General features: G+C 35.5%; 1 protein-coding gene across 1 annotated transcript in view; it reads right to left on the bottom strand.

Annotated features, from left to right (window-relative positions):
• The window catches only part of LOC134529447 (transient receptor potential cation channel subfamily A member 1), a 221589-nt gene that overhangs the window by 111231 nt on the left and 90003 nt on the right, over window positions 1-20355 (bottom strand). Inside the window, exon 2 of the mRNA XM_063363567.1 lies at window positions 13401-13557. Coding sequence (XP_063219637.1) covers window positions 13401-13557 — 157 coding nt within the window. The remainder of the gene's footprint in view (window positions 1-13400; window positions 13558-20355) is intronic.

Raw genomic sequence — 20355 nt, 5'->3', positions numbered from 1 at the left:
GTGTAAATCACGTAAAAATAAGGAAATTAAGAATAATAATTACATTTATTAAATGTTTCTAAGTACCTCGCATCACTGTCAACAGTGGGAGTTCAGATTTTTGAAGTGAAACTTCTTTGCTGACGGGGCTACAATTTTCGAGCGTTACGAAAATTCCGATCAAATGAGGAGAATAGTTAGGTATGTGGTGGGGGGCCTGTAGAGGAGGAGAGTGCGTCAGCGGCGACGCCACTCCGACGCATGCGCTAGCGGTCGAATGGGGAGAGGCGCGTAGCGTAGCATGCTACATATATGCTAGTTATACCGGCCGTAAGGGAAGACGGAAGGGGAAGGACGAATGATACGGATATAGTAACGCTGCTTATGTTAGTCTATTCTTCAGTTTTCGTAACGGCTTACGATTTACGCTACCATACTTCTTTTATTTTATTTAAAGTATCTACAATTTATTTATTCTTGTGGGAAAAAGTTATTGATTTGTGAATGTAACTTTATAAGTATCGTTCATATTTATGTGTGTAGTGTGATTGAAAATGTAAAAAATACGTATAGACTTAGGAGGTTAGCTTTATAAGTGTAATTTATTTTTGGTATGTGAACACTGTGAATTTAAATGTCAAATACAGACTTGTGAAATAAACTTTTATAAATGTAATTTATGTTCTATTGGAGTGTTTTCTGTTCTTTCATTTTATTCAACTGGAGATATTGTTTGAACATAATGCTTAAAAATAAAGACTGTAAAAAACAGAGGTATTATAAAAGGTAACGTGGGAATAAACCGCCAAAAGAGGCGCCAACAAGTGCCAGTGAACAGATGTGAGAGTACAGGACGCGGAAAAGGGCATTTTTTGTCTTTTGAGATCATACCCGCATCCTTACTATTCCCAATAATTGTCTCTTTTTCAATACAAAAATACTAATTATTTATCTATATCTGCAGAATAATAAAGAAGTTCACTTCTGTCGCACGTTGACTCCACTAAAACATTTTTTTTTTATCAATCCATACTTGGGATTACTGAATGCTTGGTTATAAAGTGCAGCACACGAGACACTTAATATTATATAAACCTTATTCTACAGCTCATTAAAAAGAAAACATTCTGAAAGTTGTTGTCAAAATAAAAATTTAAACAAATCTCTCTTGGTATTTAACCCTATATTTGTATATGTGAATAAATTGTATTTAAGTCGTGCTCTAAGCGTGCCAGGTGGTATTTATTTTTCTCCTCCTATTTGAGGGAAGTAATTAATAATTGTCATAGCTAAAATAAATTATATTAAATATGATTTAATGGAAGAGTGCACTTATAAAATATTGATAATGTTGACTCATGCTCGAGAAACATTAGTGCATCTGTCACACGTAACGGTGAAGACACACACAAATAACGAATCGTGACTTATTGTTCAGATTTGCCCGTTAAGTTGGATATTGTTTTCTATTTTAAGATTTGTATGGAGATGATACTATACCAGATGAGTCTGAAGTCGGCCGACAAACATCGGATGCAGACGGGGAAAAAAAAGTTAAAAACATATCTAATACGTATGGTATATAGTTCTTTCCAAGGAAGACGCACGTACTTCAAGTTGTAACTTAACAACTTTTTACTGCAGGTAATATGGAATGTATTTAACGTGAAACACTTAAATTCTGGATGATTTTTAATTGCTTAAATGTATACTACCAGTGCAAAAAATTGTAGCGATCTTAAAATGATAACACTGAAATAATTGATGGAAACGCCTTTATTTTCCGTACATTTTCAGACGTGTTGTTACCCTTTTTTTCGTGATGAACCTGCAGCTGAAGTTTTTTTGGGTCGAATTCTGACTCATTCTGTAGGTTTTCGGTAGAAATTTAAGTAAGTGACCACTACAAGTTAAGTTGCAGGCTAAAATTTTAATCATGAATATATGCCAGATGTTTTTATAAATAGTATATATCTAGTGAAAAATAAATAAAAATACACATAATGTAATACTTAAATACTGAGAGGTTGTTAGAAATTGTCATATAAAAATAAACAGCATGCACAAGTGATTCAACATGGAGGACAAAGCAGGGCCTTGACGTCTTCGATAGCATGTAGGTCATTCTTGAAGACTATAAGAGATGATTAGAATAAAATGGAACGAGCATTTACGGAATTAATAGGCGAGAGAAACGGAAAAAACCGGGAGAGGAATCCCTCCGATTGAATATCACGTTCGCCACGTTGTCTTGAGTACTTTTTCACAAGATTCCTTTGATAACCTATTGCCAAGAAATAGTTTGTATAACACTACAAGAAATATATTGTAACTGTGTACAACACATTACTATGGTTATTTTGCATATATGAATTACGTTTTACGAGAGAATACAGAGTATTGTTTCATTCAAGCATAGTGTTTTCTTAAGTATGGAAAAGATAAAAAAAAAAATTGAACAGTTGGACTTTTTTTTAACGTGCTTATTAATATGCGCAGTTCATACTGGAAAGCTAATCAGGGAACAGTTTACAAATAACTTTAACTATTGGTAGTACTGGGACAACACAAAGCATATGTTCATGGGTAAGAATGCAAACCCAGTATTACTGTGAACACTATTTTGTAGGGATAGAGTTGTTTTAGTGTAAATGCACAAATTTACAAATATCTGTAAGTTTTTACATGAATATTTCTGTTCCATTTACAAAATAATTACAGTGAAGAACAGGTTCACCTTGGTGGGTAGTGATTCTTTGATCACTCGACCTGCTGGTCCCTGAATTTATAATGTAGTGTGTTTGAGAGAGGTCCGGTAAAATGCGGAGTCTAAATCAGCTTCAGCCATAAGCCTACATTATGTGTTTATTTTTAATCATGCATCATGTTATTTGTCTCAGGACTGGTCTTGGCAAACACCCCTAATCTTAAGGGGCCCGCCTAGTCAGTATACTATTTATGTTAGTGAAACGGGATGATAAGTGCGACGCTCTCCGGTGCTTCTAGTGCGGTGTCGCCTCTAAGCGCCAAGCTGTGGACAGGCGTGCAGTCTTCTCGTAGTGCGTAGAGAAACTAAGATATTTGAGTGGTAAAACCATAAACATATATGATGGAGAAATGAAATCGAGGTTTAATGAAAGTCTCGTGAGTGCTTTCAAGAATCTTTAATGGGACTTTCATGCTTAACATTATTCTGAAGACACGCATTTTAGGAAGTTTTCACTCTCCTAAATATACTGTTTAAAAACGAAATACAGAAACCGAACTCCTCATCTGACCTCGGCGTATTCTTAAATGTTGTTCGTAAACATACACCACTCGGATGTCTCGAGCAGTTTTCTAATCACGTGGTGTCTTCTGAAGCATGCGCATGGAACGTGTGCCCGGGTAGGCGGGGGCCTTATGCTACCTGAGGTCGACCCGCATAAAACCTGATTGAGCACAGGGGAAACCCTGGACTCGTTCATGCGGGGTGGAAATGTGGCACGTATTAGGCAAGCAGGCTGAATAAAGGACTAGAGGCTGATCCGGTATAGGATTTGGTCTGGGCAGAAAATGTCTACAGTGCTAGGGGTTGGTTACTTTCTCCGCTTCGCAACGACGCTAAGACCTACATATGCCTACTTGCCTTGCTTCTTGATTGCCAACTTCAGCCCTGGCAAAATAGGTATGCACCTTGCCTAGGGCGCCAACCAAGGAGGAAAGGGGGAAGAGGGGTAGCCGTAGGACGAAAAATCTATAGACTTTAGGGGTGTAATCTTTTCCTTTACATGCAAGAAAGTAAGTTGCGTGGAAATATAACCATGCAATTGTTAATTTAAAAATTATAATATTTAAAATGGTGTATTTTGTTTTTGTTTATTTTATTTCTAAGTTTTTTTTAGATTTTTTATGTCAACGCACGTTAACTAAATAAAACATTAAAGTAATTTTGTTTACTTTTTATAAATCATAAAACCTGGATAAATTGTGTTGACTTCCTACAGATACTTAAGTCTACCCATTTCGTAACTTTCCGCCGAACGACACTTTTAGCGCTGCCAATTAGTGTGGTGGAAACGTTTAGAACCTACAAAGCAATATAAACACACATGTTATTAGGTTGGCAATTCGTTTTGCTAATTTAGATAACAAACGAAGCAGATATCTTTAGTTTAGACAATTCCTGTTACTGACCTCCGCCATTTTGTAATTTTCAAATATTAAGTCGTAGTTCGTTGGTGGTGCTTGCAGTCAATTGACACATCTGTATTAAACAATATATATATATATATATTGTATTAAACAATATATATATATATATATATATATATAATTTTTGGAAAGTTGCTACGTATGTTCTGTAATGCCGAAAATCTGAGTAAATAATTCAAGATAGTTATTATAATGTAAATGAACCAATCGAAGATGGCGAGAAGCTTTACTGCAGTGATTCGTGTATCCATACTTGGATCGCTGCTTGATTGGCCCTTGTCGAGCGATCGTAGAGCTTCCACTTCCGGTTCGTTTCGTAACCTTCCCCCGAGCGTCAATTTTAGCTCCACCATCAGAGCTGAAGACGTGGAAATATTTCAGTTTACAATGATTCATCAAAATGTTATAGATTATTGTAAATAAACCGATAATTGTGTAGTGTTTACAAAATATATAATTAGTGTTGAACAGTTTGTGAACGTGGCCTTTGGAATTATTTATTTATTTATTTATTTATTGTGGCCTTCTATACAACCCAAGCAGATGGGAAGAAGTTGTCAATTTACAGAACCACATTTCACATACATATATAATTAGAGAACCGCAATAAACTACTACATAAGTATTACATATGAAAACAAATACATATTCAAACAAATTCAAACAGGTAGAAGTTGTCAGTTTAAAAGCACAATATATATAACAAACAACATAAAAAAAACAACAACAACAATAAAACATATATATATGTTACACATATGATCATAGACAAATAAACAATTTATAAAAACACATTACATATAGCAAACATCACTAAAATACAACAATACAGAAATACATATTTACATGATACAAAATAAAATAAAATACTATTTATCAAAGAATTCTTCTAATGAGTAGTAAGCTTTTTGTAGTAAAAAGGTTTTAAGTTGAGATGCAAATGTATGGTTATTACTATTTTCCATAATACTTTTTGGGAGTTTGTTAATTAATTTCATGCCCATATAAAATGGATTTAGTGTATATTTTTTGGTTCTATGCTGTACATTATGTATTTTATCAGCGTTTCTTGTTAAATATTTATGTATATCACTGTTTTTTACTAATTGTATATTATTGTTATAAAACAATATTGTTTTATATATATATGCTTACCACAGTCATTATTTTATTTGTTTTAAAAATTTGTCTACAGTGACTTCTGTGTTCCTTACCACATATAATTCTCACAATTCTTTTTTGTAAAATAAATATTTTTTTCCAATTTGAGGAATTCCCCCAAAATATAATACCATAGCTAATAACAGATTGTATATTTGAATAATAATAAGATAAGACAGCACTACTGGAGCACAATTTTGTTAATGTATATATACCAAAGCATGTTGAACTTAATTTTTTGCAGATGTTATCAACATGTGCAGTCCAGGAGAGAGTGTTATCTATAGTAAGACCAAGGAATTTATTACTTTTTACATAGTAAAAAATATCATCACCTATCCTAATGTTATTTTGTATTAATGAATTGCTTCTTCGCAATGCGAATTGCATAATAACAGTTTTATTAGAGTTTAAGGTAAGATTATTTGTAGAGAACCATCGCAATGTATCAGTAAGTGTTTGCCTGGTTTTTGTTTCTAATGTATGTCTATTTGGGTCCATAATTAATATACTTGTATCGTCGGCAAACAATATTGGATAACCTAATTTTAAGCTTGTTGGGAAATCGTTTACATAAATGTTAAATAAGATGGGACCCAAAATAGAGCCTTGCGGCACACCTTGTGTAACATTTTTTGGCTCAGAAAAACATGCTGTCGTATAATTATTTTCAGTAAATATGATTGACGTAACTTGTTTTCTATTATTAAGATATGATTTAAATAAGTCATTAACCACACCTCTTATACCACAGTTTTCTAGCTTAATCAAGAGTAGATCATGGTTAACACAGTCAAATGCTTTTGAAAGATCAGCAAAAATGCAATTAGTAAGACATTTTTTGTCACAAGATGTTAGAGTATTATTAATAAAACGAAAAATTGCTTGCTCTGTTGATTTTCCTACCATGAAACCAAACTGATGGTTAGTTATTAGTCTTTGGTTATTTAGAAATTTAGTCAAAGAATTTGCTATAACCTTTTCTAAAATTTTTGAAAAGGAGGAAAGAACTTGTAAAACAGATAGCCTAAAGTTCACAGGGATGGAAGCTATAACCACTACCCGAACAGTTCCGAGGTTTAGCGAAGTAAAAGGTTAGGTTAGGATCGGTCAGTGTAGTCAATAATAGTTTTTATTTTTTTTCCGGGAGGGTAGGTTAGGTTAGATTAAATTAGCATAACTAAATGGAAAGATTGGCTAGGTTAGAGTAGTATACAATTATATATGTCCATAAGCTATATAAATCCTTGCAACAAGGTGTTTTTTCACGTGTGATCTGTAAACTTCTGAGAACATCGGAACTGATAGGGCGTGCCTCTCATCCCTGTGAACTGTAGGCTTCCCTTGTATAAATGGTTTGTTTTATGCATTTATGGGTTTCTCTATTAAAAGACAGTATCAACTATTTTCTTGAAAAAAAGTTTCTTGTGGAAAGTGTAAAACTGTTAGCAAAGTTTAAAATAAATTTGTAAACTAGACATAAAGTAAAATAACTGCTTTATTTCTTTAGTATTATCTTAGAAGTCCCTAGTAACAAGACTCGTGTGAAGCTTATGAGCTATTTTGTGAGTTACTGCTGAACCTCAATATCATTTATCACAACTTTTCGCATTCCAGCTTGAAGCGTGATTTTACAATTTTGGAGTCTGTATCATTACAGTTCCGGCCCCCAATATTCCTCTAACAAAGGGCTCTTCTCTATCCAGGATACTGTATCTTCTAACAAACTACGTCAGATTATAACTCCTAAACTCTATATTCTGTTGTAACAAGTTAAACAGGTTCTTTGAATAGTTCTTGCAATGAGAAGATTGATTTAATATTTTTGTTAGATGCACACCATCTTTGTATGTCATAGGAAACCAAAGATAACTATATGCATGCACACAGAAAACCAGCAAAAATTACCCTCGCAGCAAGACACCAGCCAATAACGTGAGCTTTCGTTTGCACGTCCAATCAGAGGACTGATCATCTGTCATTGGCCGGCCTGGAGAGGGCGTGACGGTATACATACCACCTGTTTTTCCCTTCATTATCTGTGAGTATTATCATTAGGTTCATCTGTTTGTCGCTGTGTTTTTCAGGTCTTTTTTGTCTATATTTACTACTGTCTCGTCATCGTTAGCCCACTGTGTCCGTCTGTTGTGTAACATTTGTTTCTACTACTTTCTTCCTTGTAATTGTCTGTGCGGTATGTTTGTAATTTTTTTGAAATCGGCTTATTTTGGCTTGTTTTCTGTGTATACATATTCATATTGGTTTCTTGTTTCATACAGTGTAAACAGCAATGGCGTATGCCAAAAAAACATCTCAAATCAAGTTAGACATGCATGTGCATGTGGAATAAGAAGCGTAATTTTGCTACAAACTTTAAAAGCGTTTGAAGTGTTTTCTTTAAATATTACAAGACGATTCTTGTACGTTCATGCTCGAAGCAAGTTCACTCAGTGCTCCTTAATTTGCAAACAAATCAGTAAACTTACGAAAATCCCTCGATAATTATTTTATCTAATGTGTTTTATACAAATTTAACGTGTTTAACACTGAATTAATACGAAACTTGATCTCGTTTTCTTCGTGAAATTTTCTATTTTTCAGATGTTTCAACAGCTAAGAAAATTTTAAATGGAAATATTATATTTATTTACCTCAGTTCTTGAAGCACTCATCAAAAACTTTCTGGCAAACCATTTAAACACGCATAACACAATGATAACGAAAGCCTCCAATCCACTAATTTTGAAACAATACAGTCAGTAAATAACATTTATTTTCAAACGCGTATCTAATTGACGAAAGTTACTCAGCACGTCGTTCGTTTCTTAGGGCTCCAGAAGCCGTCCATGCTATCTTAACAGAGATATTATCAGTAGACGTTTATAGTATAATATTCTGTTATGGAAGCATCTGTTGCGAAGTTAGCACAGGCAAAGAGCACAGAGGACAAAGCACATAGCGCACGTGTCTTGTTTCCCACCAAAAGCAAGTTCAGCTCGTATTGATGTGAGAGAAGGATGTAGCTTGTTGGTGCGAGCCTCCCAGACAGAGAGACAGAATTGTCCTTCCCAGCCAGAGATAAAAGAGTGCACGTTGTTTGTTGTTTTGACCAGGCGAGTGAATGTTAAAACAAACCCTTCAGCGTGTAGATATTCTCGGCTCTCGCCGCCCACTTAACACAAGTGGAAAGGAATGAGAGTTCGTTTACGAAAATGACTCTCATAAACGAGGAAGACTTAAGTAAATAAAATGAACCAAAGTCAACGTTATTCCGTACACCAGAGACAGCAGCTGAGAGCTTCTTAAAATATTCCTCTACCAAATAATGGAATTTTTTATGATTTATTTAATCCGCCACATCCAGAATAGCGTCACTTGTACCCAATTCACCGAGAACAATTCTCGACCAGTTGCGAATCATAATAACTGAAACTCGTTGTACATTACAAAAAATAAATCAAAAAATGAAATAGACAAACTGTAAGTGACCCAAGTAATGGCTCAGTTTAAATTAATAATAAATATTATGACCTGTAATAAAAAAAGTTGTTTAACAAATAACTTCACATTTTGGAGTTTCCAGTACACTTAGTTTTAGAGATTATGGCTCATCAGGGCATACTGCCTACGTTTAACCCTTTATTTCATTGTTCATGGTCAAGCATAACTATTATTCACGACATTTGTAATCACCCGTGTAAAAAATACTATTTACTCTCAGCAAAGTCAACAGACAGTAGTCATGTTATCCCAAAAATATAAATGACTATAAGAATTTATAAATCACTCACCACTGCATTTTCAAGACTAACTTGCAGTTTTATTGTTTATTTTGAGACTACTGTGGCTGGCACAAATTAACTGAAAAAATCTCATGTAACTAACAGACTTTAGCATAACAACAAATAAATTCCAGAAATTCATCTATGATACAGACACTATGTGCGACAATGAGTTCACACTGAAGCATGCGCCTAATTACAACTGCGAATTTAGTATTTTTTATATAATGCCTTTAAAGTAAGAACTAAATAGCTAATAAGTATTGGCCTGACATAATAAAGCGCATTTTATTAAACAATAGTGTATAGGCCTAATGAAACAAATAAGTCATAATGTGTTAATATATCTAAATGTTATTTGATTTTATAGGTAACACGACAAATCTTATGGCTTTGAAAATTGTATTTCGACTTCAAATTAAAGTAAGATTTTTTTCAGCTCTCTATTAATTTTATTTAATAACGATTAATGACAAATATTCTAAAAATATTTATTCTAGATATCAATTCAATTTATAAGAAAAAAAATTGGTTGTATGTAAAGTAGGTTTACGGACGATAGTTTAACGTGACAACGTCATAACAAAACATTTATGAAATGATTGCATACTTTTATGAATAAAATTGAATCATTTGTATTGAATTATCACTGTTTTGTATGGATACAAAGAAGGAGTGAAATGAAATCTATAATTTATTGATAAATTTACTTTTATTTGCACTCATTAATTCAAATATGTTTGTTACTTTAACGAAAAGATTATTTTAACTATAACTTTTATGCATGTTTGCTATTTTTCAAGATCGTCGAGAATGTTTAACGCTTTTTCGCAATTACACATTTAACGACGAAGTTGTTCGTCGTGAAATTAAACGTTGAATTTAATCAAAATGCCCTTGCAGTTAATAAAATAAGTATTAGTAAGTTTAAGAAAGAATTTCAGATTTAATCTTCAACCCAGACGCTTTTGGTGCGCTGGGGCCGACATTAAAATTCGTCGAGAATATTTTACGTTTTTATGTCTTCCAGTGCTCAAATTATGATATGCAATTGTGGCCCCGGGCACGAAATTTTATTTATAATTCATTAATAATAACGCCCCTCGCGATAAACAAAGGAAAATATGTATTAACGAGTGCCTGATTGCAGCGGAAGCGGATAGAGAGCGCGATTCTTTCGGTTCGCGTCCGTCACCGTAGATGGCAGCACCGTAGGGGAATAATATTATTTCGGTTTTATAATACGATTTTATAACAAATACGCATCCCAAATACACCAAACTTATTTATAATATTTTACATTTTTTTTAAATACTGTGATAAAGATCCCGGGTGTAATTTGAATTATGTGTAACTGTAAAACACCATTGTTCGTACAAAAACGTATTTGAAAATTCAACATTACTTTTAAATAACCGTACCGATTGTGCTGAAAATCGGTGGACGATCGTTAAATTACAAAATATTAATAATTCAAACGACGAAAACATGATTGAAAAATCAAATCGATGGTTGTTCCAATCGAGTGGAAGAGATATAGATGCGGCGCAAGCGTACAATGAGCGTAACGGGACACATCGTAGTGGGACAATGTGCAGCCGGCGTTCATCGATTTATTAGACGTTGTCACGTCAATACTAACATAGAAACCTATTTATAACTTTTTAACGACACAACAGCAAGAAAATAACAGTCAAAAATATTTATTATAATATTTAATATAAATTTGAAAGACATTTTTCTTGTAAAGAGTTTTTTTTAATGAAAACACATCCTTGGGCAAATAAATAATTATATTTCAATTATGTTATTAAAACTGAAATAATTATTCATCATATTTAAAGATGTTTAGAATTAATAGTTTGTAAAATGAGTTTCAACGTGAGCAAACTCAAAGTAAAATTGGGAATTAATGTTTTATAGAGAGCCCTTTACAACGGAAGTCTTTTAGATTGCCTCAACCGTTGCTCTATTCAATGAACTACTAACTACTGGTGTCTATCGTATTTAACGCGAGCGAGCTCTCGTATAAAACGGTGTAGCCTTGTTAGCATATTAAAGGGCTTTGATCGCTACTGCATGCCTTGTACGGCTCTTGACAACAGTTGCGTGCGAATCTTGGGGTTGAGAGTTCAAGTCTATTTAATTTCCTATTTTCTGCTTCCCTTTCCTCATGGAAGCAAAAAGTATTTCGTTTGTTTTCAATGCAACACAACCTATAAATTAAAACTGCTTTCAAAACCGTCATTAGGAATATTTTTATGAAAGACTACTAAGACTACCAATTGTTGTCGTTACCGTAGAACGACTTTCGGAAAAGTCTATCTGGTTTTACGTATGATTATCCCTAGACCCCAAAACCATCACCGACTCTAAAGTGTTTGTGTATATGTAAACATGAATTATTTAAAATGGAGCACTTAGCTTCTGGAAAAAATTTAATTCAAAAACGCTCTATAAACACCGCAAAAATTGATGATGTTGTAAAATGGTTTAATTTAATTATATGGGACAAACCTCTTTATTTTCCACAAATTATCTCACATTTTTTTACCCCAATTTATTTCAAAGAAATAATTTTATGACTCCGACAAATTTTGCGATGGTTGTAGAATTTATTTTAAATTAAAAATTATTCTGCCGCTCGTTGATCCATTTTAAAATACATTGTCTATTATTTTCAACTAAAAGTTTGTTCAGTTTCAACTTCGAAGTTGTACAACAGCCTTGGGAAACACTTAAGACCTTAATTGTGTAGTTTTCTATTTAATGTTTTGTGATGAACCGGAGTCGAAGTTTGTTGGTCGAATTCAGACTCTCTAGGTACGACATATGTCGTAATTGTGCAGAAATTACTTCCAGACTGGTAAATGAAATAAATTGATGGGAAATTTCGGTAGATATATTTAATGGTCGAAATCAGATCCAGGACGTGGAAACGAGGAAGGTTTTTTTAAGTGTAAAAACACTATAATTGAGGTTTCTTGGCTTGTGTGTTTTAAGCAGCGTCAAAAGTGAATATTTCGCAATCATTAGGGCAACAGTCTCCTACTCACTACGGTGGCAGACTTTTCCTTTGAAGACTGCAAGGTCGACCGGAAACGTCGGTGAACTCTTAAATTTAGGTGCTGCCTAAAACCCAAAAATACAAGAAACCTTAGACAATGGTAGCGAAAGCCTGCGTTTCTTATTAAGCACTATAACTGTGTTAAGGCTAGGTCTTCGCCATTATGATTTTTTTCGTAACTATTTTATTAAATGGCTATTTTCTAAAATTTTAACTAGAAATCTCCCTTGGATTTCATGTTTTGCCACAAATATTTTCAACATATGTTCGCTTAGTATAATATCATGGGCGTAAATCATTTGCTAACTATTTTATTTAATGGCTATTTTCTAAAATTTTAACTAGAAATCTCCCTTGGATTTGATGTTTGCCACAAATATTTTCAACATATGTTCGCTTAGTATATCATCATGGGCGTAAATCATTTGCGTGACTTTATACACTCATTGTACTTATTAGGTACACCAAGTGAATATCCGCCGAAAATATTTTTGTGGCAGAACGACAAATGAGAGGAAGGTATAGTGTTAATTTTTTTGAAATACCCGTTGAATAATAGTAATGACAAAAAAAATCAATATGGCGAGTGAAACGGAGCCTTAAGGTGGCTAGGTCACCCAGCGGTGTGTACAGTTCCGGCTGTTAGCGCGCCATTTACGAACCGCTCGAGAATAATTACAATTGTCTGATACGAATGTCATTATAAAGGAATTTAACTTGTCAACATAAAGTTCGTTCCATGGTTTCGTCTATAACGTGTACTTTTTATACAGAGAAAAATTCTAGAACGGGTGTTTTCACGGACGTTTTTAGGTATCAAGAATTCTGCACACAGTATTGTAAATTGTATAGGGAAGAGTAAGGAGCCTTATCTTTAATAATGACAGTAAAATTATAGGGCCACCACTTGAAGTCCCGTAGAGGCGCGTTACCGACGCGAAGACTGCACACCAGTTCTGTGCCTGGCGCGTAGAGGCTGTAAGGCGTGTGATGCGTGGACCAGAGTCGCCCTTAGCGCCCCCGCGCTTTTAGAGCTCGTGCGTCCAGCCAGGTGGCCACCTTTACATTCGAAATATTTGTTCCTGTATGGTTACACGTCTGTCCGCCCACTGGGTGAAGGGGCTGGGACGAGGGGAACCATGGACGGGCCTGGGGACAGTAATGGGTGAAGCGACGAGTCCAAGTCGAGGGACGAGCAACGCGGAGCAGGGACTCACCGCCGCCGTGGTTGACGATGAACTGCAGGATGTTGAGCTTGTTCCTGGCGGCCGCCTGGTGCGCCGCGGCGCGGCCCCGGGAGTCCCTGACGAGCAGGCGCGCGGGCTGCGCGCGGAACAGCCGCCCGAAGTCCTCGACGTTACCGCTCTCCGCCGCCTGCGAGCAGTCACAGGCCCACTGCTAGCGGCACCTCCACGCGCTCGGGCTATTGGCTACCGACTCGTCACACCTACTCGATACTTCTCTCGTTGAGGTCAGTGGCGTAACTATAGGGTGGCAGGGCTGGCAAAATGCCACGGGCCCCCGACCCAAGAGGGCCCCGGCCCAAAAGACCGCAAGCGCAGAAATAAATTTTTAACATTGCACCTGAGTTATATTTTATTTTACTTAAAAATATATATCATTTTTTAAAGCTTAAAATCCATTAAAGACCATAATATATATACAAATTAATCATTAAGAATTTCTACACATCCTAAACAAAAATGTGTTGATCAATTTTAGAACGCATCCATTGGTTTCTACATTTTTTGTCGCGGTACGTTGGCAGCGCGGGTGAGCATTGACATTCTTTGTATGACTGTCTTGACAATTGATCATTTGTATCTTTGATTTTTTGGATTTGTTGTTTTATTAAACCTGCAAATGGTGGAAAAGTAAAGTTAATTGTGAAAGTTAGTTAATAAAATGTCTAGTTCTAGAAAATATTTAAGTGGGAGTGAATAACGAAAGAGAAAGAGGGAGACTGAAGAAAAAAAGAAAAAGTTACCTAAAATTAGTCAGTACTTAAAGAATGATGACTTTATTATTAAAAAACGCCAGTGAACAGTGCCCCAAAAGTGAAGAATTGGACCTTACTAAAAGTATACCAGAATTACCAGATGCAGCACCCGACACCAGTTTCTATCCAGATCCAGAACAACCACAACAAGGTACTATCAAAAATCAAAGTGAATCATATTTTAGTGTGAACAATATTGTATCTTCGCCATATGTTACTGATAAGGGTAAGTTTAAAGAACTAACCGATCAAGTGAAAAGATTCGTGATTGAAAACGGGCATAGTAAACCTAAGGGCCCTTTCTTAAAAGATAGTGACAATAGATCTTTTCTAGAAAAACATTACTATATTGTTTCCAAGTCTGGCGTGAAACGTACATGGCTATCCTATTCTATAATACTTCAGAAGGCGTATTGTGAACCGTGTTGGTTATTCGCAAATCGTGCATCTAAAAAAATACAAAATGTTTGGATGGAAGGCTATGACGACTGGAAATATATTGTAGACGCCATAGAAAGACACGAGACATCGAAAATTCATCTGGATTCTTGTCTTACGTATCAACAGTGGCGGCTACACGGAACACTTGATGAAGAGCAAGAGTCGATGATCAAAAAAGAAAAATCATTTTGGCGCCAAGTACTTTCTAGACTCCTTCATGTTACTCTGACACTTTCAACGTGTAATTTAGCATTTCGTGGCCATAGAGAAAATGCAGATAGCAATGATCCAAGCTCCCGAGGAAACTTTTTTAGTATTGTTGAATTATTAAGAAAATACGACCCGATTTTAGAAGAATTGTTAAATAAACCATAGGGCCAAATAAAATACTTAAGTCCAGAAATACAAAATGAGCTAATTTCAGTCCTGGTTCTAAAAGTAGAAAATGCACTCATATACTAAATAAACGCCGCACCATTATACTCTATCATATTCGATACAACTCAGGATATATCAAAAATTGATCATATGTTATTGTATGATCGAGGAAGACGATAATGGAATCCCAAAGGCACTTGTCATTAAGGAGACATTTTTAGGATTCCATGAAGTTAAGGATCAAACTGCCTTAGCAGTGTCCAAGCAAATTATTAAATCCATAAATGACAAAAATATTCCTCTAAATAAGTGTTGAGGACAAGGATATGATGGTGCTAACACAATGAAAGGGACTTATGGTGGAGTTCAAAAACTCATAAAAGATGTCGAGCCAAATGCCGTATACGTTCACTGTGCTGCTCATAACTTAAATCTAGTAGGTACTCAATGATGCAGTAAGAGAGGTTACTGATATGCAGAATTTTTTTGATACAGTTCAACAAATTTATAATTCTTTTTGGGCATAGTATCAAAAGATGGAATATTTTATCAAGTTTAATATCTAATGAAGAAAGGGAGTCTTCAACTTCAATAACATTAAAAATATTAAACCCTACTAGATGGGCTGGACGTTATGATGCTGTTTTTGCTTTAAAAGTTCGGTTTGTTGAAGTCCAAAAAGCACTAACGAAAACAATTCTATTAAATTGCAAATCAGATGAAAGAAATGAAGTTGTTTCACTCAAAAAGAAGATCGAAAACTACAATTTTATTATGTTATTGGTTTTCCATTGCAAAATACTACAAACTACCAATGCAGCTTCTAAAGCATTTCAGTCTAAAGCAACTGATCTTTCAAATGCCTTAAAATGTTTGAAAATTTGTCTAGAATAATTGGAAAGATATCGACATGAATTTGTAAATTTGAAAATGGAAGCAAATATTGTAGCAGAAAAATGGTCCATCACCCCTGAATTTTCTAAAACTCGTCAGAGGAAGGTAAAACGCCATTTAGACAAACTTTGCGAAGATGAGCTTCTCCAAGATCCGGAACGTTTGTTCAGAGTGAACATATTTTATCGAGTATTAGACACCATTATTGAACAACTGAAATCGCGGTTTCTTCCGATGAATGAAATTGTTTCCAATTTCAGTGTTTTGCAGCCTTCGAATTTGCAAATTTTAAATGACACTGATTTATTAAAAAAAACTCTAGAATTTGTTGATATATATAAAAAAGACATATCTGAATCATTTTCCAGGGAAATTCTCAGTTTTCGGTCCACTTTCAGAGACGAAATAGAAAAGTCTTAGTGTATTAGAGACCTTGCTGATTTATTAATAATTAAGAATCATTTTATGCCCTGCAGCTTTCCTGAAGTATTCACTGCTTTAATGTTATTTCTTACAGTTCCTGTGACTACAGCTAGTGCTGAAATATCATTTTCAAAACTAAAATTAATAAAAACCTTTTTAAGAAACTCTATGAGACAAGATAGGTTATGTAACTTGGCTATTCTGTCTATTGAAAATTCTGTGGCCCGATCGTTAAACTTTTATGTCATAGATACTTTTGCGGAACAGAAATCTCGGAGAAAAGATTATTCTTAATAAATGTTATTGAAATTAAATTGTTATTTCAATGTAAATGTATAAACCCATGCTCTTGAAAATTAAATTTTTAAGTATTAGTGTTGGGTAACTACTTTAGTGGTTTATTAAAATTAAACTAAGAACAACATGACGAATTTATTTAAAAGGGCCCCATCAAAATAATTTGCCACGGGCCTCTGGTTGAGGTTCCTCCACATCGGCTCAGAGTCCCTCAGGTTAACTATGGTCCAATCACGGAAGCAGTGTGAAGGCAAACTGGTTTGGATTATAGCCAATCGCGAAATGAATCCGCGAATTTTTCTGTTCTCTAGAAATAAGGTATGCATGCGCTTGCGATTATTTCCTTGTAACTGGCGGCCGTCCGCAAGAGAAGCCATTTCCCTGTCTCGCCGGGCCAGTCAGGACGCGCTTGCTCCCGCGCTGGATGGCTATGGTTAGTGTGCTGACAGTTGACATGCACCTGAAATAAACTCAGCCAACCATGAAACACAGACGATGCTACAAAGTTTTAACACACAGCTGATCTGGAAATATTTTCGTGGAAAAATCACTGTCTCTACGTATTGCTAGATGTACGTAATTGTCGCGAAAATGATTTCGAGACCAGATGCGTGTGCTGAAAAACACCGCAGAACCGTCTGTGGTTATTTTTGTAGTCAAGGGCACGAAGCTCGTCTCACATTCGACATTTCTCGAAATTTTCCAACTGAAACTTGCAGAGCAACACTCGCACACTTAGCCGCGAGTGCTAGCAATATCAACTGCTTTATTTCATGTAACTTTTCTCAGGATTGAAAGTTCTCAAAAGTAGTACCGGTGGTACCCATTTCTCAAGTGTCACTTGTAAAGCATCTTATGGTGTTTGTTTACGGACATCAAGTTGGTTACAAGCACTGTTGACAGAACAGCGGCAGTAGGATACGCGGACCATTGTTTATTCTTTAGGGAACTGTCAAATCTGAAGCAAGTTACGTGAGACAGGCAGTCAATATTATTTTTAATTATTTAGTATGCTAAATTTGGACTCTAATTAAATTTACAAATTTTTTTTGCTGTTGTACAAAGAGCAAGACTTTCTACAAACGTTTCCATTTAAAGTTTTAGTTCTGTAATAACTATACTTAAACTAATATTTAAAGTTGTGTCTTGGTTATTAAGAAAAATACATTAACATTGCACGGACGTTCCTGTGTTCACCTTTTCGCATCATCCATTGACAATAAAATTTCAGACAATACAATGAAAAGGACAGAAGGGAGTGTTCAAAATATGTTCAATGCTAACCACAAAATATGTGTCAGCAATTGGCGCATAATTTTATTTTTTAATTGATGTTTAATTCAATAATATCGTTTCTAAACCATGGTAAAAATCATCGATTATTCAATGATTGGACTTTGTTTTGTTTTATTATGCTTGTTATGTGCGCAGTTAATACTGGAAAGCTATTCACGGAACGGTTTACAAATAACTTTAACTATTCGAACTATTGGGACAACAGTATTACTGTGAACAATATTTGTAGTGATACAGTGGTTTTCATATTTGTAAATTTACAAATATCTGTAATTTCGAAAAAAAAATTACAGTGTAAATCGGGGAATGATTCGTCCAGAGCGTAACGAAAATTGAAACGATCAGGAGCAAGGCATATGATAACTGTGAAAGGGGGATATGGACTATCGAATAAAGTAGAGAGTCAGATCACTGTAAAACTCTTTGCAGTTTTTTTCTCCGCAGTGTAAGTTACGATTGTGATTGGGAACCTGCTCCAGGGCCTACCGCCATTGCGCGAGTAGTTTATCGTTCAAATGGATTATTGAAGTGCGAATTTTCACTTGCAACGCGCACGGTGTGTTGGGCTCACTTCTCACGGACTACGGGGTCATCTGAGATGATGACGCACCGCAGAAACTACACAAGGACACTGCAGAAGAAACCGGACGCGTTCCTTATCATAATCTTACGACTATGTGGGGAGAACTGGAACCTTAAGGTATAGCTCAATTAAGTTTTATTGCAGTTTTATTAATTACTAATATTTACATTACTAATAAATAATTGTTCGAAAAAATCTCCGATCACCAATCAATCGCATTTAAAAATGATTATTCACGTCACTCATTGTCTGTCGATTCCTCACTGGAGCTAGACTCAACAGTGGTTCACCCCTGGCCTCACGCCTGTCCACCCTCACAGTCTCGCGCCACTGAGTCGCACTCTCTCGATCTCGTCGTTCCGCGTCGCGCCACTCTCGAGGGGATCTCTCACCCTCTTCACCGATGTCGCACTTCCCTTCACTCACGGAACTCTCCAAACATTCCAACTCCCGCGGAGGCCGGCGTCGCTGCTTAAATACCTATGGCGCCCTTCTCGAACCGACGAGAGCAGCTGTGACGAGTCATCCCGGGCCGACCCGACGCCCGAAAAATACAGAAAAACGGTGTTTATTCATGTCACTCTGCGCGGTGGCCTCGGGAAACTTTAAGAATTCCCAGGACGCTAAAAGAGTTATTGACAATGGCCTGAGGCGGGGGGTGAGAGGGGAGCGGAAGAGGAAAGAGTGGTAGTGAGGGCCCTTGTAATCCGGCCAGGCACGTGTAGCATGCCTTACTTCAATGGACGGCGCATGAAGTCAGTGGCCGGGCAGGGCTGCCAGCCAGCTCCGTCGCGGTCCTGACTGTGTTCGTAACAATACGTTCGCTCGGATTAATCGGGCTAATTTATGGAAACCAGGCTGTAATATTTTGTAAATTGAACAGTAATATTTATGTAAAATTACAGATTATTGTTTCGTTGTACATTTGCATGAAAACAACTGTTTTACTGCAAAGTATTTTTTGCAGTAATACTGGGTACGGATTCTTACTAGTGCATTAATACTTTGTTTTTTTCCCAGAAGTTAAAATAGTTAAAATTATTTGTAAAACGTTCCCTGAATAGCTTTACAGTATTAACTGCGTACATTAATAAGCACAATGAAACAAAATAAAGTCAAATTTCGGAATATTCGATTATATTTCCATGATTTAAAAAAGTATGGTTGAATGAAACAGCAAGTAAAATATAAAATTATATCCCAATTTTAGTACGAAATACTCAGTATTATCTTGGAAAAATGTATTATATAGTTTTAGATATTGCAAAAAGAACCATAGCCATGTGTTGTACAAAAATACAATATATTTATTGCATTATTACAAAATATTTTTGGCACTTGGTTTACAAATGAATATTTTATAAAAGCACAGAACATTTTATTGTGTATCCTACCGGCTGTGAGGGAGTTTCACTTCAAAATAAGTTCGAGGGATTTAGGGAAAGCATGTATAAATATAGTTACTGGCAGGTGGATATAACCCCCATACACCCTCAAATGAAATGACGGTGTTTTTTTTTAGAAGTAGAAACAAAAAATTTGCAACAAAACTCGTATAACATCATATAAAATATTCGAAAAATACTGGGAAAAATAAACCCATCATAAAGTTCAATACTAGAATGCACACAAAAAAGACAAAATGATAACTCAACAATAAATATGTATGGGAGAACAGTACCTATAGTAAAAGAAATCAAATATCTAGGAGTATATTTTGACCCAAAGCTTACATGGAAAGTACATATAATTAAAACGGCACAAGCAGCCACAGGAAATCACCCAACATCAAGCTAAAAACAAAATTGCTACTTTATACAGCCATAATCATATCTGCAATGTTCTATGGACCAGAAGTCTG

Source organism: Bacillus rossius, chromosome 1, assembly GCF_032445375.1.
Source record: "Bacillus rossius redtenbacheri isolate Brsri chromosome 1, Brsri_v3, whole genome shotgun sequence".
Taxonomy (NCBI): Eukaryota; Metazoa; Arthropoda; class Insecta; order Phasmatodea; family Bacillidae; genus Bacillus; species Bacillus rossius.
This window is presented reverse-complemented; position numbering and strand designations above follow the sequence as displayed.